The sequence below is a fragment of the Plectropomus leopardus genome, chromosome 2 (genome assembly GCF_026936395.1).
Source record: "Plectropomus leopardus strain MGB_pleo_1.0 chromosome 2, ASM2693639v1, whole genome shotgun sequence".
NCBI classification, from domain to species: Eukaryota; Metazoa; Chordata; class Actinopteri; order Perciformes; family Serranidae; genus Plectropomus; species Plectropomus leopardus.
Genome location: NC_142177.1, coordinates 31,860,831 through 31,884,249, shown reverse-complemented (window position 1 = coordinate 31,884,249; position 23,419 = coordinate 31,860,831). Strand labels below are relative to the sequence as shown.

Genomic DNA, 23,419 nt, shown 5'->3' with positions numbered 1-23,419 from the left:
CAAATTTACAAACATGTTTAATAGTTTTTCTGGGGAAAAAATGGCCCCAAAGGCACCATGCGTCTTTTATTGTTAGATACATTTGTTTGATTACATAGTCCAACCTCTACTTTGAAGTATAAAATTGCAATGCACAATGGTAACAAAGACAACAGTAAACCACCTTAAACCAAAAAAAAAAACAAAAACAAAAACAAAGGAAACTGCCCACACCATTCAGAATATGATACATTAGATATCTCATTATTAATTATCAATATCAGCACAATCACACATTATTTTCAGTGAAGCATATGGCAAACACTGAAAGTCAAAAGACAACAGAATCAAAACAAAACATTAATCTTGATAATGGCGAAAAAAAATGTCTGTATAAAAGATAAATTGAAAAACCTGCTGGAGGAGGAGTGTTATTGTATCTAGCTTGTGAAACATTCAAAGCCAGGTGCAATTATTCCGCCGTACAATATGTTAAAAATTTGAACTTTTATAGCAAAATTGTCCAGTGAACCACACAGAGTAGACACTCGTCTAGCAGGATCCGTGGGATGACAGTTCTCCTGTCTCTAATATGAGTCCTGCAATACTTAAAAACATCTCCATCACAGTGGAAAATGATCAATACATCTCCAGTACCCCACCCTGCCCTCCCAGTATTTCTTTTCCACAATATAAATAACAATCAATGGTCATACTCTGCAGCACAGAGACAACAGCTCGCATTCAAGACAATTACTTCAAAGTTATTTCATGTGAAAGAATCGTCTTAAATATCAAAACTGAACTTTTATCAACAGATGCAGCTTCTCCTAACATCACAACAGAGAAGGGTGAAGCAAACGACTTCACAGCATACGATCTCTTTTTTAAACAAAAGAAACAGTGATTAACTTCTCTCCACTTACACCATAGTCTCTGTGCTGAGTTACTTGATCACAAATATGAACAGAAATGCCCCAGAAAAAAACAAACTCCTATGTAACACATATTCCTTTAGCATCCACTGACTCACAGTACAGAAATTCAATTAGGCTACATAACTCAAGGCAGAAAATAAGCACTGCTGTTGCTTCACCTCCCCCTTCTTGATCTTTTAAGTGCAACCAAGCACACGTCTTCAAAACAGAGAGAAATAACAGGGGATCTCGCAAGGATGGCAAAGCCCTGGCTTTTTGTCAGGCGAGCAATGGTACAAGGCATCCCTAGTGTCAAAAGTCAGTTATAGATAGACGCTCGTTCTCACCCCAAACTTGTCCGATACTGTCGCTTTATCATTGTAAGTCGGTGTCAGACACTGACGCACAGAGGTACCCTTCATGGCTTTCAATGTAAATAGTAAACTAAGCAAGGCAGATAAGAAAATGACTCGCTACTGTTTACTACAAGCAAAACACACCACAGCCAAACCCTGAAAATCAACCACCAGACTGAGCTTACAAGCCTGGCGCGCAGGTCTGTCACTCTCTACTGACCTTGAAAAACTCACAAGTATAGTATAGTTAAGGGTAAATATTTTACATTTGTTAAGATATGGGGGTGTTTTATGACATTTCTAGAAGGGGAAAAAAATCTACTTGTCTTAATCCTTTGATGACGACATAATTATGTATATTTCCATTTGCTGTTTCTCTTTTTTTTCTTGTGGACCATAAATAATTGTATAGGTAGCATTTTCACTCCCTGATTATTTATTTTAGACTTTTAAAAACACTCAAAATGTTGTCCTATCTTAGAAGTTTTATTAAGATGATACCCTGCTATGAATGTTCTATATTTTACCTTACTTGTTTTCTGTTTTTGTTGTACTAAATACAGTATAAAAACTTTAATAAAAGTACTTAAAAAAAGAGGTACTCTTCATGGCCCTATTATACAAACTAGGCACAAATTTGCAAACCCTGGGATAGCAAAGGTAATGACCCACCCTACGCCATCCAGTTGTGTTCATATCACCCAAGACACATGTTGATGCCAGGTCTAAACAGGGTTTCTAGAGACTGAAAATTTGTGAACCAGACGACGGTCTGGTGAAGATTATTTTGAAAAGACACAATTTATGCAAAGAGTGGAAAAAATAACACACTGTCCCTGAACATCCAAATCCGACGCAGGAGGGTACCTTGCATGTCATATTCTGACGTGTTGCTCTAGTGACAGAGCTGCAGTATTTGACAACTTGGGATGAGAACGTGTTGTAGATGCTTGTAAGACCTGATTTTTAAATCGTGTAAGAAAACGTTTTTTAAAAAGCAGAACCTAAATAGTACGGTAACACAATAAACCTTCTCCCTATACACTGGACTGTAAAAACTTGGGACAATCTTTTTTGTAAAAAACAGGCTACATGTAAATCAGTTATCCCGTCCCGTTCCTCTGTGTGCTCAAATACAAACAACCGCCTCTTAAGATGTCAAGGGTTCTCTCCAATCTTTTTTTTGGACAAAATGCATGTGTATTTTCTGTTCATCTAAAAACAAGAGGTAGTAAAAAAAAAAAAAAAAGGCGATCCAAAGTGGCAGGCAATGATAAAATCTTTGGAGAAAAGGCACTTGCTTTCCTAACAAACCTACTGCAACAACACCACCTGGCTCTGGTTTTGCCCTTCCGTGGTCCTGTTCTCTCTCTAATTCTTCAATCTAATATTCACTTCTCTTATTGCTCAGAGTGTGATCCTCCGTCGATATTATGAGAGTCTTTTCAAACACATTCTCGTTCCCTCAATAAAACATTTCAAGCTCCATCGATTACCTCGGCAAAGGTGACCCACTTCATCTAAAGCATGTTTAAACACATGGAAAATAGCTGGTTGTTTGAAAAATCCATAATTCTTCAAAATTTCTTTGTCGGCACGTTGAGATTCGCTCATTTTTTCCTTGCAAATGAGACTTTTCTTTTTAAAGCGTAAAAATGTGTCCGTGTTAGTCCGGTCTGGCATTGTTTGAATGTTTTTGTTTTTTTCCTGGATGGTTGAGCTGGCTGAAGAGAGATTGTGTCACGCTTTTGTCTGGCTTTTCCAAAACCTCCCTGAAGAGCTGTTAGTCTTTAACAAGTCTGTAGACGTGATACTGAGCTCCATGTTCACTTGTGGAAACCTCAAAAACAAACGCTATACAGAGCAAGGTCTCCTGGGTGTCGCGATTTGTCACCACCTGAGAGACAGAGAGAAAATGTCAGGAGAGAAACATGAGACAGTCTGTTTGGCATCACAGCAGTAACAAACACATGATCACTCGTTCTTTTGTTAGACAAACAGTTTGGTGACAATAATAGGAACAATAACATAACATGTTATTCAACAACAGTAATAAATATAATTTCTGATAGCATGTAATATTACATGCAAATATTGCAGCTTATGTATATGGCAATAACAATGATGTGTACAATAATAGTGGAAGTATAATTAATAATATTGGCAGTAGTAGTTCTCTCATTAATTAACACATTATATCTAGAATATACATATATATATATATATATATATATATATATATATAAATTACTACTTTCAAAAACAGTATAAAATGTGCCGGGCTAGCTGTTACCCACTCTTTCCATTCTTTATGCTAAGCTAGGCTAAGCGGCTGCCAGCTGTACCTTTACCTAAGGAATTTTAATAGGAAGGGTAAGTCAGTGTGGTGCCGTCCACGGTTCTTTGTGAAAACACCAAATGTTAGAAATATATGGGATGCATTCATAAATCCAAGTTGATGCTCCACACTAAAATGAAAATAAAACGTTCTATTTCTTTATGAGTTAACGAATCATTGCGTTAAACGCACATTCAGTCTGCTTGGCAACGCTCTGTTGCTCCAAGGGTGTGTTTATGTATATGTATGTGTGTGTGTGTGTGTGTGTGTGTGTGTGTGTCTGTATGTGGGGGGTTCCTTTATTGATAGGACAGCTGGTAGATAGGAAAGGTGGGAGAGAGGGGGGGATGATTTGTAGCAAAGGACCGCAGGTATTTGAACCCTGCTGCTGCAAAGGGCGCTAATGGTAGGTGCTAATGCCAAACACCAGATAAACATCCATAACTAATCTGTAACAAGTTGTCTACTCTACAGGCCTAACACATAATAACGATGATTAGACCAACAGCTAGCAGAGATACAGATACTTATCCTTCTCAGATGGTGATACGGCCCCAGAATACTCCAACATTCCCGTTCCCTTTTGACCATACAGACTCAAGAGTGGTATTGATCATCTAATCTAACCGAAAAGTCAAACTATTCCATCAACAATCCGATAAAATCAAGTGCACGTTACCTGTAGGATAGTGAAGTTTTCAAGAACACTGTTCATCATGTATTTTTCAGGCAAGTGTTTGAGTTTGTGGATAAAGTTGATCATGTACTCGCACATAGGAGAGCGGTGGATCCTGTAAACACACTTTCCTCCCTCCAGGCGGGCATATTCTGTCTGCAGCACAGTCAAAAACACCAAGAAGTTACATGAAAATAGGAGACTGTTTATGAGCTGTTTGAGTAGAGAATACGGGATCAGTGCATGTTCTTACCTCAACTTTCTCGACAACCTGCTTTCCAAACGAGCAGACTTTGGTTGAAACAGTGATCGTCATGTTCTCGAGGCTGCTGTACTGACTGCTGACGCCGTAGAAAGAACCGGGACCGTCCTGCATGCCGCTGCTGTTCAGGTCCGCCTGCAGAGGACGTAGATATATTCAGATTGGTGACATGAATTGTGAAGTGGTAAGGACATTTGAAGATACGCCAGTATCTTGAGACTAGATGTCTGACGTCTATCTTTTTCTAACATAAAGAGAAATGCACATGATGCAAACCAGTGTGAAATACCTTCTGTATAATCTTTAGATAATATACGTTACTTTGCTATGAAACCATTGCTGTGTCTTAACAGAAAGGGAACCAGTTTTGCCTCCCATTGAGCTAAAAGGTTGTACTTAAGTAAGTCTAAAACTAATAACTGGTAAATGATGATATGAAACTAGCGACCCACCCAGAATTTAACGAGGAAGAAAGCATTCTGAGGCCCTTTCTCATAAAGCTCTTTTAGCCCGCCTTTCTTCTCAGGGAACTTGTCGTAGATTTGCCGAATGTCGACAGCCTCGAGGAGCGGGTCGCTGTAGGAGGGGTTCGTCTGTCCAATGTGGACAAACAGGTGTTTGCTGTACTGCAGTGCACAGAGACAGGAGAGACAAAGGAGGACAAGGTTAACCTCGAGAAGAACGTCAGCAACGTCTGTTAACTTTCTGGCATTAGATCCAAACACTGCTGAAGTATTCTGTTGTTCTGAGCCTTAGTCTCACATTAGGATAGTTTTCCACATCAAGATAATCCAGGCAGTCAGAGATGCTGTCAATCACCAAAATTGCATGTTTGTTGCCATGCGTATGGACGGATTATGACACAATGGGCCCTTTTCAGTCACAATCTGCAGGTGAACCAGAAGCTTGAAGGTCCTGCTGTTGGTGCAAAACTGCACCTGAATACATTCTCATTCCCTCAATAAATCAATTATACTTCATCTTAAGCATGTTTAAACACATGGAAATAAGCTGGCTGTTAAAAAAATCTGTTATTCTTCAAAACTTCTTTGCATGTCAGCACGTTAAGATTCACTCTGTTTTTTGTCCTTTGCAAAAAAAATACTTTTTTTAAAGCCTAAAATGTGACTATGTTTTTAGTCTTGCACATTCGAGTGACATTTAGCAGGTGAACCAGAGCTCAAAGGTGCTGCTGCATCTGACCTTCAGTATTTAGGTCACTCTGGAGATGAATTGATGTCTGACTCTTGCCTCCTACCACATCAGACCCTCAGTGATACTCCTTACAGATATTATACTAAATACTACAACACACTTTTAGCAAATATTTTAGGACACCATCAAAAAAGCCTGAGATGCTGGTTCAAATACCTTAAAGCACAGTTACTCTGCTGTTAAACAAACCTGAATTACTAAAAATTTTTCTGCATTGTAATGAAATGTGACTGTAGCTTCAGTGTGTAGTACTGTAGCTGTAATATGAAGGCTGAAAAACATATTTTGTGTTGGAATTTATTGGCAGATACTCAATATTGAAAAACTCATATTCGGACGAGAGGCAATAAATATCATCATGGCATCTGTGCTTTTAACTGAGCACTGTGACTTTACACCAGAAAACCTTATCAGTCACTTCAAACAGAAGCCAACAAGCCCCCCCACCTCTCAGGACCCTGAGCCTACACCCACTGTTGCCTTGCTTAGTAATCCACCCATGTGTGTATGTGCGAAGCCTTGTAAATTTTCACTCACGTTGTCTGGGTCTCTCTGGACCTCCATGAAGGCAGAGTACTCCAGCATCCGCAGCTTAGAGGAGGCGATGGTCCGGTCCTGCCACACCGGCACTGCAGTGGCAGATGGAGGCGGAGGCGGTGCCAAGGGCTCATAACCTGCAGGGCAGAAACACAAAAGCATTTACAAAACAGTCATTCTTGATTTCATACATTTCAAAAACTCAATCACAGATTTTACTTCACACTTACTTGGTATGGGTTGTGGTCCAGGACCTGATAGGCTTGTGTACGGGGGCTGTGCAAAAGGTTTGATACTGAAAGACAATGAATGGTCCAGTCAGAAAATAAGCTGAACTATCTGAGGTTCATGTGAGATGTTTGTGGCAGATGGGTACTTCTGATAAAAGATTTGTATTGTGAAAAGCTGTTAGTGTCAAAGCATGTGTTTTTGCACCAGCTAGGCGTAAGTCCACCTGCTTCATTGTTGCTTAAAAATGCAAAATAGCATCAATTTATTTACATTCACTGACAAATCAAATCAAACTGATGAAAATATTTAGAGATTTCTGAACTTTTCAGTGAACACAAGTCATAAAACAATATGAGGATTTATCTCCTCTGTTCCTTTTTTTTCTCAATAAGATCTGAAGCAGTTAATTTGCCTGGTGGTGGTTTACATCAGTGCAGGAAACATACAGTACAATACAGTGTAGAAGAGGAGTTAGTTCTGCTTTGTGCTCACAGCTGGACCTCGGCTAGGGGGAACTTACGCATGGCTGGTGCGGCCAAGCCCAGGAGTCCTTCCCGGGTTGAGATCTAGAACCAGCCTGGTGTGCAAAAACGTGATCCGTTAAACATTCCCTGCAATACCCACCTGACAGTAAACCTAGCCCCTGTGCTGACTCAGTCACTCTTTACTCATCTCTAGCACCAATCTCTCTCTTCAGAAACTAAACACGCCCTGGTGTCACACCACAGACATCGTGTGGGTTCAGTAAAGGGGTTTACTTACTCCTGAGAGGGTCCAGGCTGTCCTGGGATAGCAGGCCAGAACTGGAAGGCAAAGAAAACATTGTTATGCTTTTGTAGGATATTTTTTCAAAAGCAAAATCCAATGTAATTGCAACATACAACAAAATATGATTATGCGTGAGAAAATGAGTGGTGGGCTAACTCTGGGTGGTTGGTAGGGGGCAGGAGGCAGTGGTGGAAGATGATTCTTTATCATACTCGGGGAGACGATCTGTGCAGATGACAGTGCTGCCATGTTCTGCAGGGCTTTGTCTTTAGATGCCTGATCCTACAGATTGAAACAGAAGAATAACATGAGTCAACCACAAGGTGGCACTGTAACCTAAACATCACTAACTGCTGTATTATAGTGTGGTATACAGATTTCCACACCACATTTATTTGTATCTGTTTGATAAAAAATATAAACAAAACCTAAATTCTGATTCAGATATGTTTCATAATCTTGAAGAGAGCCTTGAATAGTTGCAATGATATTGACGTGAGTTTAGCTTTACAGTCACTAAAAGCACATTCTTTTTATTCTCAAAACTTCACAAAAAAAAACATTTTTATTTTTGAAAGAGCAGTTTGACAGAATGAAGCAAAGAGTAGAACGAGGAAGATGAAGCAGCGTTGCCACACTGGAGTTTAAGCTTGGGTCACAAGAACAATTGAATGTCAGTGCGTTATTAGGATCACCACAGGGGAAAGAGAATAGAGTGCATTGGTTTGGAAGGCAGATTTGCATTTTGGTCGCATAAAATATGTACATCGACAAATTCAGTTACTACTATGCGCATCAAAATGGTACAATGTCAGTGAAATACAAAGCCAACAAGTTCATGTCCATGGTGTAAGGTCACATATTTCATGTTTACAAACACATTAAGCTTGGATTTCAACACACAAAACTAAATTTGAAATGCATCCTCTTGTTGTTTTTGAATGTTTGCAAAAGATGCACTGAAGCTAATTAAAGCCGGGGTAGGCAGTGGAAAAAAAAGGCAGAAGTTGAAAAATACACTGTACTGCTGCAGCTCTCTCCTCTCTGTCCTAAACACTGATTTGTTTAATCTGATTTCAGTGCAGAATCGTTCAGCCCTTCTTTCTCTCCCTCTGTTTAACAGATCACAAATGAGACAAGAATTATCTAGGAAGCCATCCCAACGTCCCTCCCTCCCTCCTGGAGCTGGGTTTTGCACTGGCTGGATTCTGTTGGCTGAATCCACCCATCCCGCCCAGCTGAGGGGCCATATCCACAGCTGCTGCCCACTCTCCTTGTGGCAAGGTGGTCTATAGCGGCAGGGAGTGAGGCGGGCGACACAATTCAAGGTTCTCGCCATTGTTAGCTATATAAACCTGAAACTGCAGCTGTGAGCCCTTGGGCAGACCACTAAACTATTAGCAACATCTTCTCTCCATCTCTGAAACACTTTGCTGATATTGAAATGTGTTTCGTTTTGTCAGACTCACAACGTTTTTGTTTTTAGGTTGCTTTGCAGTTTAGACAGTTGCTGTCAGTTCTGAAACAGCAACTTTCTTTGCAGGATTTTCTGTCATTGAAACAGGTTTTCAGGGAAAGGGATGTGCACATGCATCTGTTTCTCGGAAATAACCTGTGATTAGCCAGAATTTCCCGTCACTACTTAGCTTTTCTAAAGCCTGAAAACAGAGCGAAGAGGCGGCGTAGAGGTCTAGTTTTCTCTCAGTCCACTTGAATTAGCTCTAAGTTTATCATGGGATTTTTGCCCAACAACTCAAAATAAAACTGCCTACCCCAGCTTTAAGCTATGATATTGCAATAAAGGACAGATGCCTCAAGAGTGAGACCCCAAATCAAAGAGCAACACCTTAACGCAAAGCAAGCAAGACTTTGGCTTTATGGCAGAGGCTGAGGGGATTACACTACATCAGGCAGGATGCGCAGCAGCACTGAGTTCAAAGCGTGGCTGCTTCCTAAGCATTGCTTCAATACAGGATGGGGCGGGGACGCCATGCCAGCAGAGGGCCAGAGCAAGGAGACAGTGCACTGGTGCTGCCAAACAAAGGGGAGGAGGGAAGCATATTGCACAAGTCAGATTCACTTACCAAATTCATAGCCTGAATCAAAAAAGAGAGAAACCATTAGTACTGTGCAGTTCTAAATGACGTGTTAAGGTTACTATATTAAGTGCTAGTTGGCATAAAATTTGATTTTTAATTCAGGTTTGCTTCCTCTGTTTTCGACTGTGTGCAATAACATGAGTTCTGCTCTGGTATAGAGGTTGCAAGGTTCAGTAGGGACCGAAGTATTAGAAGAATGATTATATTTTCCCAATATTTTGAAAACCACGGGGTAAAGACATTTTGCCAAAACTTCTACATTACATATGGTAATGTAAATTTTATTTTTTTATGACTACCCTATTATATTAATTTTTGATGAAGTTTTGAAGTTTTATTTTATTCTGAGTCATTTCATTCTATAGCAGTAAAAGGTTAAAATAATTTTTAAAACATTCACTTAATCATCAAAATCGTGCCATGAGCAAAGTGTAAGATTTTTAAAGGATATTCTTTCAGTAGATATAACTTAGCAACAATTTGCTTTATAAAACTGAACATTTTCACCACTTATACCAACAGAGCAAAAGCATGTTGCAAACAGTGAAAAGTTAAATCCTTGGAGGTTTGATGCAGCACAAGCCTCCAGTGTATAATGTCAAAAGTGCAGCTGGCACGACAGTGTGTAGCCATTTCAGCCATCACACTTTCACTTCCTGTTTGTTCAGCTGATGCTACAATTTTGATTTATTTCCAAGATGAAGGAACTGCTCTTTGTCAGTTTTCTGAACTTGGAAACTAGTTAAGTGTTTTTCTTTGGCAACTAAACTATTTGGCTTAACCTCATAAAGTGCTGGCAGCGCTACCACCACATGCACAGTTCATTAGTTGATATTTAACATTCAAAAGCTTCAGGGGAAAAAAAGTTCAAAGGAAGAACAGCACTGACAAATCCTTCAAGTGCTGCCAATATCATCCAGTGAAGGTGAACTCATAAAGCACTAAAAACCCAAATGACTGAACTAAATTACATGTTGAGTGACCAGCTGAAATTAAAATAAATAGGACTGTTTTGGGAATGGGTTGACTAAGTACAAACGAGCATGAAATAATAACAATTTTTCATTTTGCTACAAAAATGTGTCAAATATGTTGTGTTGTATGACAAAATACAGATGTGTTCAGAAAAGTAAACGGAAAGAGTACAAAACATGATTACCCCATTCAAGCAGAGAGGACTGAAGTCACCACATAGAATATAATACAAGCTTTGAAAAAAACTAAAACCTGATACAAAATATATAAGATGAAGAGTTTGGGGTTTTTTTTTGAGCATTTGCTAAATTCAGTACTCTACTTTGTATTCAAGCTAAATTAATTGTTTGTGGAAAGCTTAAAAACTTGTTTAATTGGAAGAACAAGTTGAATATTCTTTCTGTACATTATACAAACACTTCTGGAGGTCAAAGTTTATGTGATGTAAGGAAGTAAAGAGCCACTGCTGGTTGACTTAAAGTACATCTGATTCCACCCAGATATCCACAAATGTCTTTAGATGTTGATATTTGGTTGAAATTAGGTCGTGACATTAGATGTAAAAATGAAATGTCAGGAAGTCTAATGCAAATGTCAATTTAATACATAATACTGATGAAAGATGACACTGCTATTTTGTGGTTTTAAGTCGTGCAATTGAGTAACCAAAATCCAACATATTTCAGACGTCTGGTGCCAACGTCATCTTTGTCTTGACAACCACACAACCACACAACATTAAATTTTAACATCTTTAGACATCCCAATTTTCATTTCAAACAAAATTTAATATCTGTCCAATGTCTTTCTGACTTCATTTTGACGTCCAGTGGGCGGTGAAAGAATTTATTCTTTACGGTATAATTTCAAACAAAACATGTCACTTGTAGATACATGTGAATATGCAAAAATGGTAAAAAGAAGAGAGACAAAAGGGGTTGAAAGAACTAAAGGACAATTCAAAACGAGCCATATGATAAAGACTTTTTTTCTTGTGAATGTTCAGTTTTGCAAAAACACATCACAGACAGACACACCAAAGGAACTAAAGGCATCAAAGTAGAGAGAGTTTTAGGGAAAGAAGAAGTCTTAGAGAAGTAGAGTTTGCTGCAGAGGCATGGCTGGCACAGAGGACAGATACAGAGCTGGAGCAACATGCGGCTAAATGAGTGATCGCTTGGCTCTTCATCACAGCGTGTGTAGCATTCCTTTAAAGCAGAATTTAAGAATCAGCCGCTATACCTTCGCTACTGAGTGGTGAGTTTAGTCTTAGAGTTAATGCAGCTCTGACCTACAGCGTAAGATAAAAAGCTGCATGCATTGTACAAAAGCATCACTGTGGATATATAACGTATTACTCTTTAAGATTGTTTATCGGATTTATCATTTACTTGCCAAGCTTGCATCCACTTATCTAGCAGCAACTGGCCTTGTATCAATTAATAATACTAATGATATGCACACATTAGGTGGTTAGTGCAAAGCCAAGCCTTAACCAGCCCCGCCGAGCCCGCGGTGAAGCGCATACCTTTAGCTTTGACTGGATCTCGCGAGATTTTCTCCGGGCGAGAACCTGCAAGTGGCTAGAAACCTGCACAGAAGAATAGCCGAGAGGAGGGAAGAGGAAAAGGAGACAGGGAGAGGAAACGACAAGGGAAGAAAGAGAGGGAGAGAAGCCGTAACCAAAGAGGAAAGAGACGCCCAGTCAGTGTTGCCGGGAGGCAGGTTGGTGGCACCTACCTTTATACCCGCCTGGTATTCACGAACTTTCTTCCGTGCTAACACCTGTATGTGACTAGACACCTAAAGGGGTGTGAAACAGTTTTTGAGCAAAAAAACAACATGCACTCAGATGCATGCGCACACACATGCAGACACACACGTATAACAGACACATTAAGACCTCTGCAAAGTTCATGCAAACATTAAAAGTTGATTTAAAGGATACGGCTGGTAATGTTCTTCTTATCGACAACAAATCAGAAAGAAAAACCATCAATAAACTGATGCTGCTAACAATTCTTCTTTGTGTAACCATTGTTTCATCTAATTTGTTCCTTATTGACTTCCAATGCGTCATTCCAAATGACATGATGCCATATGGTGAAAAAGACTTTTTTCCTATAGATGTACATTGGCTAAAAGACATTTTTCTTTGAGCGTCTACATTTTCATAATTTCATATGGTAGAAATCAAATTTGCGCAGTTTTCATAAGGATGAGTGGTGGTCTGACTCCAGCGCTGTATCCTGTTCTCTTTTTCCTCCATGTTTTAAACGGGAGACGACAAACCAAATGGGTGACATGGGCTTCATTATTTTCACGCAGTCTATGGTCAGTCCAACACACACCGACCTGCTGTGAATACTGTAAATACTCACTAGGGCATCAAACGTGTATTAATCCACAGCTGAAAATAGTCCCAACAAATGCACTCCTGTCTGAGCAGTGAGTGCTAAAAAACACAGCCCCCTTCTGTTTTAGGACAGTACTTTGCCTTTTTTTAAAAATGTAAATCTTTACCAGTATGAGTGCCACAGACAGCACAGGTAATTTAAAGCTTTTGAAAGGAAGTTTTTTCACATTCGCTGACAGTAAGAAACATAGAAAATAAAACCAGACTTATCCTTTAAATGGCTTCTACTTAAAGAATTCTCTTTTTTCCTTACATTAGTTACATTAGCATGACATTAGTTACTATAAATCCTTTTATAAAAACGTTGCACAATTAAAAGCTGTCACCTTTCTGTCTTTTACTGTCAGTGACTAAAAACCAAACTCATGCATGGTTATTCTTCTCCAATCATCAAAACTTGTTTACCTGTTTTCTTGTGCGGGTTTTGCCTGTCCTCAGCTTGATGTACCTTGCTATCAATTCATTGCGACCTGGAACGCAAAACAGAAAGAAAGGTCACAATTACAACCAATACAAGAATACAGAGTAGAAAAAGTAGCCCTTGTATATTACAGATAATACCCTGAAATGGACAGAAGATGGCACTCTTACAGTACTTTGAGGACGCATCTTAAATCAGTGTGACCTTTCCCAGAGCTCCTCAGACTCAGGGTAAACACACTTTTCTCAGAGGTCACAGGCTATGATACCACCTCCGTTTCTTGATTTTTTTCTTTGAAATAATACTGTTATTAAATGATTGATTTACTTGTTTTACCCCAAACTTTTCATTAGCTCATTTCACACCTCCTTATTGTCTGCTCACGGGGCCCTGCAGCCTAATTATAGAGAGTGCTTAGAAAACACAACCATGTTTTTCATGACATAACATCTACTCTCGACATTCTGCACAAACAGGTTGTGCAGAGAACAGGCTTCTATTCTGGGATTTCATGGTCTTCTTTAGCCTTCAGTGCCGTGCACGAGATTTAACAAGCTCTGCCCCTCAAAGCAAAGTTCAGCGGGGATCAAGAGAAAAATCATCTTCGGTGTATAAGACGTGCAAAAAGCATTATTATGCTGTCTTGTAGGAAAATCAGCCTGTTGGTCTTTTTCACTTATTTTCTTGGCCAAGTCACGTTTACTGGGTTTCTGTGGCTGAAAATTGGTCCAAAGGGAGAGGCTGAACCGCTGTATCATTATGAATAATGACCTAAACTCTTCGAAACTTGCTGACAGAAATTTACACCAACAAAAACAAGATGTGCCTTCTTAAACACACACAGACACACAATAGACTGTGTGTCTAGGAAATTTAAGTCCTCAGCGTATCCGCACACATAATGACAGGAGAAACAAGTCCTGGTTTTTCACACACTCTTTAGCACTTGGCCCTTAGAAGGCCCCGGTTAGTGCAATTACCATAAAAGTACTGCAGGCCATCTCCAGCAGGCTCTCAGCCCTCACCGTGCTCTCCAACCAGTCAGCCCGGCGGTCGGCCAGCAGAGCAGAGCTGAACTGTCTGCCGATACTGAGCTAGCCCGTCCCCCCTCTGCCCCGGGCCAAGGATGGACACGCCCGCTCCAGCGCCTCCGCATTCCTAGCATTCCTCTAAGCCTGTCACATCTGTGCTAGCCAGTCTGATTGGCCTGGGCCTGCGAACACAGCCAGAGCTCAGGCGAACACACACATGCGCTTCCAGCTCAGAGAGAAGCAAAGGTTAGAGCCGGGGTGAGGGCCATTAGGTTGCGGTAGGGGGTCGTCGGTTAGAGGGGCAAAAGGGGCAGCTGATGCTGTAACTCTTGGAGGAAACACAAAGCCATAACTGTCTCTGCCAACAACTGCCACCTGGCAGCAAACAGCCCCCTTTTCCCAAAACAACACCACTATGTGACCCTGCACTCAACGGACAGCAGCACCTGCTGCCGACCATCCCCGCAGAGGATGGCAGAGAAAGAACAATGCCAGTCTGACCCCTGCGCAACTGTCACTCTCAATCTCTTCAGCTGAGGAGCAGAGGGGGAAAAACATTACATTGTCCCGACCACAGAGCTCTGCTACGCATTTCACAGATATCTCATTGCAAAGTACACTGAGATACAGTTTGACTAAGAAAGATAAGAACTTCTCTGAGAGCAGTGAGGTGCACTCAGGCTTGTTGGTCAAACTGTAAATTCAAAACAGACTTTCTCCACGCAATTAATTCTAAATAGCAAGACCATATCATTTTTTAAGCAGGCTTTATAGCCGTGTTGAGCACAGAAATTATATTGCATGGTCAATCAAAAATGTGTTTTGCTCATCTGTGGAACAGTGCAGTTCTGTGGTGGTGAGCTGAGATGATATCTCCAGCTTTTTCCACAACATCTGGATGGTTTGTGATATTTCAAATTGCAGCTTTTGTTTTATGTGATTTACAGTATGCTGCAAGGACGGCGCTTTGAAGATGGACGAATAAATAATGCCAGAGTTTGATTTCAAAGTTTCAAATAAACTTTTATAAAGCTGGATGTTTAAGTGATTTGGAAATGGAATTGAAAGAACCATTCTCAGACATTACATTTTATAAACAGGCAGACTGGATCATGATACTACTTGGTGTGGGCTAAAAGTTGATACTGCATAGTATTGCCATATTCTGCATGGCAATATTGTACCGATTTATGGTCGCTAAGTCGCAAGTTTTTTATTATATAAATCTTAAATCTCCCATATGCAAATTAACCCTTTGAAACCTTGGGAAATTGACTTCTTTCAGAAAGATGGGGCGAGGGCCACATCAACCTTAACAAGGCATGGCCCAAAATTTAGCAAAAATATTTGTAAAAAAAAAAAAAAAAGTTACAAGGAAATTACTAAAAAAAATTTAAAAAAGAGAAAAAAGTCTCAAAAGAAAATGAGCAAAAGAAAGTCCTGAAAAATACATCTATTAATTTCATATATTTATTATATTTTTTCTTAAACATAATTTATAATTATTAAAGTCTTCTAATTTTTTGGACTGTCACAATTTACTAATTTCTTGCAAGTTGTGAGACTTTTCTTACCAAGTTGGTCACTCCCTTTTTCCCCAATATTTTGTAAAAAAAAAAATCAATTTTCTTGGGTTTAAAAGGGTCAAATAGCTTGTCAAAGGCATCTAAATGTAGCACATGCAAGCTGATGTCGATCCAGGCTTCAAAGGGTTACATTTTTGGTCGACTATTAGAATTATTATTATTTTTTCAGTCCACTAGTCTATTAGTCCAAATTATTTAAAACTTGCAATAATATTGTATCGTGTAAGTATCATGATGATATCGTATCATGGGGCCTCTGGTGATTAACACCCTGAGATACTGCTGTAACAAATCGAACAGAGCCTTGATTTTTATCAACCGTTACATCACTAAATGTACTAATCACAGAAAAGAATAGTTGGTCAAAGGGCCAAAGCAAAGGATTTCCGAAACACTGAGGCCATCAGTCCTAAATCCCTTAACTTCTACTTCACACCCTTAGCTTAGCAGACCGTAGCATACAGCACATTTTAAGTGGTAACATGATCACTCAGGAGATCTCAAGTTCAACCTCAGTCCTCAGGCACGAAAAAGTGCTGAACAGATCTGATTCAACAGACTCTGGGTCACTAAAATCAGGAGTTGATACTTTCAGAAACAAAACCTGTAGCTGGATATAATTCTAATTCTAAGAAAAAAATCAGAAAAAAAGGACTTCAAAACAGCAGCTGCTTGCACTATTTATGCCTGGTTTCCTTGGAACAGTGACCCAGTAAGGAAAGGCAGCTTTATTTGTTTACCACAGTTCATACAACAGGGCAATTCGAAGTGATTTACAGAGCAATAAAATATAAAACATAATAAACTATGCAGATTTACAAGAAAAAATAAATAAAAAGTTAAAATTAATTACTAAACGATTCACATTTTTTAAAATAAAAATCACCATTTAAAAAATTGCAAAAGTTCATACAAGTGATGCAAAAATGAAAAGATTATTCAGAATTATTTAAAATCTAGTTTAGAATAAGTTTAAAAAAAAAAGTTCGTTTTAGTGGGAGGAGAAAGCAGTGTAAATGAGTTTTTAGCTTTGACTTAAAAGGTGGTCGGACTTGGGGCTTGTCTAACATCATCTGGGAATTTATTCCAGATTTGTGCTGCATGATAACAAAACAAAACAAATAACGCTGCTTCACACTGTATTGTTCTAACTCCGGGGCCGGCCCCAGATGTCCTGAGGGTCCTAGAAGTTTCATATGTCACAACTCAGTAGGACTGCTTATATTAGATATTTTTTAGACACGTTCTGCTCCAACTGAGAGAATACAGAGGAGGCTGCTTCGTCAATGGCAGCTGCAGCCGTGGCGGCCGAGATCTGCTCAGACTTGACGTGGTGGGGGTCAGAGAGACAGTGAGAAAGGCTGGTCCACACAGCAGGGGGGACATGACAGGTGCTTACAAACACACACGCAGCCGTACAATTGCATGCACAGCCTCATTTGTCCTCTAAACTTTCTGTCTTTCCATCTCTCTCCTCTCCTTTTCAGCTGCTTATGATTCCCTTGTTGATTGCTCAACACCCGCTCAGATCGCTGCAGGCTGCCATTCTTAACCTCTTCCCTGACAGGACACGCCTATCTTTTTCTTTTACTACACGACCACTGGAATTTTCCACTTCCACGCTGAGATAGTGAGCAAAAAGGTAATCTCTCTTCACTCCCTGTACCCCCCTCTCCCCCTTTCTGTCTCTCTCCTGAACCCTTTCTCCACCCATATTCTCTCCCCTCCTCCCTTCTCATAACATTGAGGTAATCCTAAATTGCTAACATACTGCTCAGCCATGACTGAAAACATTCCTTACATCTCAGCGAGGGGGCTGACAGGGAAGGCCTGCGCAGTCATCATTACAGAGCGCGCAGCCCCCCTCTCTCTTATACCTCCACACACATCTTTGCTCGCAACTTAAACAAATGCACTGAACCTGCTGCTAATTCCTAATGTGGCCTGCAAAGGTCAAAGCAGACATAAGCCTCCCTCTAGCACTGAAATCTTTCTTTTTTTTGTACCCAGAGTGCTTTGCAGTGGTGACAGCTGCAGGGCTGAGAGAGAGGGAGAGGTGTGTGCTTGGGGTTTGACATACCTGTCGAGGCCACAAAACGCAGGGAAACAACATGTCAGTACAGCCCTGAAGCAAAACAAGACAGGCAACATTTTTTTGACACACACGCATCTTCTGAAGACACTTCCTCTGAACTTTGCATGTAAAATGTGCCAACTATTAAATTTCACCAAGACCGAATGCCTATGTGCCGAAACTATTCTAGCAAATTTTTGTTAATAATTATGAGTCAAAAATACAAAGGAATCAAGTATGCAAGTTTGTTTTCTTGCAGATATTTAAAGAAGATGAGTAACAGCACTCTCACATTTGTGTTTTAAATAAAACGCTTCCAGATGGCACTGGAAAAACAAACCGAATGGCATGATGGTAAAACAAAACATGCCTGACAATATGCTGCGATAATGATGCCGTATTGTTTACAATTTTTGTTTATCATTTTATGGAATTATTCTGGTAATGACCAATGATTGTCCACGTTGCCTGTGTTTTTACCTTGTTTAAAGGGGCAATGCAACATCCAGTTTTAAATTCTGTTGCAAGGAAGTACAAAAAGTTAAAATATTTTAACTTACCATTGTTCCTGAGGGTGTATGAAAATATTGATGTGCTTGACTATGCTGGCTGCTGGCTATATTATTTTGTGATATTGTATCAAGTTTCCAAATCCCTGTATTGATTATTAATGAATAGTTTACATGCAAAGATTTGTGGCAGCGGTTAATTTGTGTTGTGTTTAAACCCCCGACTGCAAAAACCCCCATTGCTGTAATTTATCTTCAGCCGTGACTCTTTCACTTTAACATAACAAATGGCTAGCATAAACACAAACAACACACGCCTATTAAACAGGCACACATAAAGTCATAAAGGGTGGGCTGCTAGCACTGAAAGTTTTCCAAAAATAAGTAAAAAAAAAAATAAATCACAATACACTGAATCATGATTCATATCAAATCAGCAGATTCTTGCCAATACACAGCCCTGGTAGCCGGTATTCTCTGCAGGCCACATTAAACTTAACTGTCCTGCTCTTGTCCACTAAATCTGGTTTGCTGCTTTTCGTCTCTCTGATTCCAAGTGAACGCAGCATAAGGCTGCCGCCTTTTAGCTTAGCTTAGCATAAAGACAGTAAACAGGAGAAACAGCCACCCTGCATCTGTTATAAGGTGGAAAATCTGCCTGCCAGCACCTCAAAAACTCAGTAATTCATGATCTCTTTTGCATAATCCCTACTGTGGATTTTTGTTACCTTCTGACAGGTCCAGGCTAGGTGTTTCCTGCTGCTTCAAGTCTTTATGCTAAGCTAGGCTAACCAGCCGCAGAGACATGAGGGTGGCATCCAATAAGGTGGAAAAGGTGATCATGTTAGTATCAAGAATAAATTCCTGAGAGTTGCGTTGGATTTGACACTTTTTAAAGATACAGCGATACAATGAAAAAGGTTCAACATACAGTAACAGATCACAAACTGGAGTTTAGCTTGTTCATGCTCTGAAACTGCTGGCCTGATTATTAACATGTGTGACTTATTAAAATTTAGTGTTGTGCTTCTTTGAACTCTTTGTCACCCTGAGCTACGTAAATGACTGGCAATGCTTCTGGGAAGTCTAGACAGGTTTGTGGAGCGAAGAACACACATGGACAAACCAGTCATCTTGCGAAGGCAATGGAAATTTGCAAAAGATTTCCCACCGAACGAAAAAAAGAATCCTGGCAGAAACTGTGGAGTTCCCAATGGGAGGGATGACTAGCCTTCTTCTGAAGGCCACTGGGAGTCTGAGACTGCAAGGTAGACAGTATTACATACAGTGCAATCGTTAACATTCCCCTAACCTCACGTCAGGGCAGCTTTTAGATGTCTGAGGTAATCACCTTGTGAGACGGCTTCTTCTGGGGCATGCCTTGGCTCTGCCCGCAGAGCCTCAGATGACTTATTGTAAGCGGAGAGGGTGTTTAGTGCTCTAGAAAAAAACAGGCCTCTAAAAGGGGTCCTGACAGTTTGTTGCTAAGGGGGCAGGTTTGTGCTCGGCCAGCCTCTTTGTTGACATTCTCATGACGGATGTATGGAGCCTGGGACACAACACTGCACTGCTAAACAGGGCTGAAGAGTTATTTAGGTAAATTTAGAGATGCCTGCAGTGATTTGTGCTTCAGGTCTGCACACAAATTAAAAGCATGTTGTAAACAAGTTGTGTCATTCTGGGAAAACATAGAATGCATTTACTAATGCTGTTATTTTAAGCATCTGTTCCTCAAGCCTTCCTAAAATGAAAATTACATTTATTTGATAAGACTGAATGCCATTAAGAATGACTAAATTCATCACAAAATCACATTAAAAATGCTTCTTGTAAACAGATTGAGCATATCATTAGTTTAGTCTTTTTTTTTTTTTTTACATTTAGGTTAGCATCAATTAGTTTCACAAATAATTAAAGGGGATCTTTAATTTTCATTTCAGGTCCATACTTGTATTTTAGGTTTCTACTAAAACATGTTTACCAGCTTTTCCTTTTAGGGTCTGTGCTGAATCATCTGTATTCTCCCTTTGTCTGAAACGCTCAGTTTTAGCGTCTGTCTCTCTTTAACCCCCACTTCCAAAAAGCTTGGTATGCTTTGATTGGTCAGCTTTCCGGATCTTCCGCATTTCTGGCTTTTCACGGTCATTGCAGTAAGGGAATGACTGTAACCAGCACTTTTTACCATGAAAAATCACCAATAAAGGCTTTTTCTAAAACATACGGACATGTTGCGGCAGGCATATTATCTGAAATTGGGGAAATTTACAACACTGGCTAACAAAATTATATGTTTGGCAGACACTAACATATAGCTACATGTACATTAACCATGTACGTGCAGGCAGGGGATGACTGTAACAGAGAATAGCTGCATATTTCACCATGAAAAATCACCAATTACAGCTTCTAAACACAACCAGACATGTTCCAGCAGAAGTATGATCGGAAATCAGAGAGAAATTTAAAACACTGGTAACCAAGATTACATGTTTCCCAAACATGAGTATGTAGCTATATGTAGCAGTGTAGATTATGTCATGTAAATACTTGCAGTAGCGTGTCTGGAGCAGACGACTACATAAGAAATCTGTTACACTATGACATCAAACTTTAACTGGAACAGAGCAAACTGTTTAAAAGAGATAATTTGTTGTGTAAAGCCTGAGTTTTTTGCCTACATGGAATACTTCTACATGAATTTACCTCATTATTAAAAACTTAGGCCACTTTTAATATGAATATCTGACACTGTCACACTTTATATTCAAAATACAGACATAATAAGTCTTCTTAAATTAATTTTGTCTTTGTCAGAAAATAGTGAAAAACAAGGTAATTTCTAAAAATGTCTTGTTTCATCAGTCCAAAACCCCAAAATATTCATGAAAGTATCAACAGAAACATGCAGCAAATCATGTCGTACGAGAAGGTAGAATCAGCAAATATTTCACATTCTTGCTTGAAAAATGATTTAAATGATGGAAGAATCAGAGAAACAAATAGCTGTGGACGGATTTTCTGTTACTCATCTGCTCACCTCTCTGCTCCTGAAGAACAGGATCAGAGTATCAACAGAAGCTGAAACAGAAGCTGAGTTATCTAAGGTATGCGCTTGCCCTTGAATATCCAAAATCTTCCCGACGAATGAGTATACGAGATTCCATCTCGGGTGAATCACGCCAAAAAAATCCTATCTGACGTCAAGAACAGAAAAGCCAACCAAAAAAAGTGCTTCAAAAACAAACACTAATGCTTCTAAAATACACAGCCTGTCTTAGGACTTTGGTGGTAATGATTGATGGTCTTTATGGTCGCTCTGAAGCCTGAATCAATGTCAAGTTTTTGGGACATGATGGGCAATAATTAAAGGGCAGAAAGTCTTACAAAGCACAGCCTGAGGCAGCTGAACTGCGATGGTGAAAATAACATGATTTCACAAAACCAGAAAGAGGTTTGTTGAGGACAACGGCATGTAAAGCAGTGAAGAAGGCCCCACAATTCCCGTCAATCAAAGAGGCAAAACTTTCAGCCTCAAATGCTAAATCTAATTAGGAGAGCGTGCAACAATAGGAATGAGAGAGTGGGTTCAAAATAATGAAAGACAAATGCGTTCAATTCTCTACACCTGGATGTCGGTGATTCTACCAGAGAACCTGCCAACATATCCATCTGGAGTTTTTCAGGGCATTAAAGGCTCAACACCTGCAATTTAATGAACACGCTGCAGGAAACAGCATAACTATTCTGAAACCATATGGATGTTTAAAATCTTCAACATGCCAATGCAATGTTTTTGTTCCTGAGTCTAAAATCACGCTGTGCTAATTATTGCCAATTAAACCGAGCCATCCAGCATCAAACGAAAACACTTCTCTAGAAACCAGCTCCAACCAGTCACCTACAGGCAAAACTCTCACAGCGATACCGGTTTGTGGGGAGAAACGAGCGCAATGACGTTGAGTGATAAAAAAACACAAAGAGCAGGCTTTGCAACTGAAAGCTTAGCGAGGAAGAGAGGAGGTCATAAAACAGTGGGCATAAAAAACAGGCTGTAAAGAACAACAGTGAAGAAAGAGACAGGTGTAAATCAAGAGAAGAGGAGCTCAGATGCTCTCAGGACGGCAATAACCGGCTCTGAGAGTGCTGGTGCGACTGGAAGAACCTGCCCCTGGGTCACAGCACAACAGGTACAGACTTGTTTAAGGGAGCTCAGAGTGGAAAGAAAACATTCAGCTCGGTGTCAAAACTGTGACATGAGCACAAGAGGAAGAAAAGTATTTTCTCATTTCTTTTCAGGGAACTATAGTGGGTTTTCTGCTCGCCACAAATCTCTGTGGAATGGGTGGTTTTCTCATTTTTGTGCATTCATTATGGGGCTGATTTCCATGTAATTGTTGTTCTTTTGTTGCTCTGGCTGTTTTCCAGCGGACTCACCATACATCTTGCCCTCATCTGACAGGATGATTTTCCTCCTGCCGCAGGGAGGGTAGATGGCGAGGGCCTCCTGGAAGCTCTGCTCGATGTCCGGGCTCCACACGCCCTCGGCGTCCCCGTCGATGGTCTTGTCCTCATTATCGTCCAGCCCATCTTCTGGGCTACCGTTGGCGCTCCACTCGTTGGACGCAATGGTGGCGGCTCCCCCTGGGCCCGACCCCGAGCCCCAAAATCAAAGGATCTGTAGGAGACCTGTGAAATAAAGATACAAGTTGGTTAATGTTAGAGCTGTCAGTGTTAATGTGTTAATTGTGATGCAATTAAGGTCCATATATAACGCGTCTTTCATATTAATCTTGTTAATCACCAGCTGACATTCCTGTTTTTAAGAGGCTCTACCTGGCTGAGTTTTAAAGCTAGAATGATGATACTGATATCATATTAAACTAGAAGACCCGGGGACCAAACCATGTCATACTAGTATTGCAGAAAAGGGGCTAAATAATGTTCAAAATTTAGGCTAGATTTTGACAATAGAAAAATGTCATGATATCGGAATGAAAATAGCTTCTATGGTACCCATGAGTCTCTCCTT

General features: G+C 40.0%; 1 protein-coding gene and 1 long non-coding RNA gene across 10 annotated transcripts; one reads left to right on the top strand and one right to left on the bottom strand.

Moving 5' to 3' along the window:
- On the bottom strand, nucleotides 1-23,044 carry tead3b (TEA domain family member 3 b). 9 transcript variants are annotated; one of them, XM_088091045.1, is made up of 14 exons: nucleotides 22,825-23,044; nucleotides 13,175-13,239; nucleotides 12,094-12,156; nucleotides 11,882-11,944; nucleotides 9,364-9,375; nucleotides 7,436-7,561; nucleotides 7,274-7,314; nucleotides 7,032-7,088; nucleotides 6,511-6,575; nucleotides 6,281-6,417; nucleotides 4,981-5,154; nucleotides 4,520-4,663; nucleotides 4,270-4,422; nucleotides 1-3,149 (listed from the first exon to the last, which is right to left on the bottom strand). In XM_088091045.1, the coding sequence occupies exons 1-14, from the start codon at nucleotides 22,829-22,831 to the stop codon at nucleotides 3,036-3,038; spliced, it is 1,221 nt and encodes a 406-aa protein (XP_087947171.1). In that variant the 5' UTR covers nucleotides 22,832-23,044; the 3' UTR covers nucleotides 1-3,035. The 9 variants fall into 9 exon arrangements, with proteins under 9 accessions (XP_087947171.1, XP_087947176.1, XP_087947164.1 ...); XM_088091050.1 differs by lacking the exon at nucleotides 12,094-12,156; XM_088091038.1 differs by lacking the exon at nucleotides 7,032-7,088 and having other exon boundaries at nucleotides 22,825-22,959.
- Nucleotides 15,849-22,953, top strand: LOC148190247 (uncharacterized). Its single transcript, XR_015779661.1, has 3 exons — nucleotides 15,849-17,198; nucleotides 17,295-17,449; nucleotides 22,816-22,953. It is a non-coding gene; the product is annotated as an uncharacterized LOC148190247 (long non-coding RNA).
- Nucleotides 23,045-23,419: the final 375 nt, after the last annotated feature.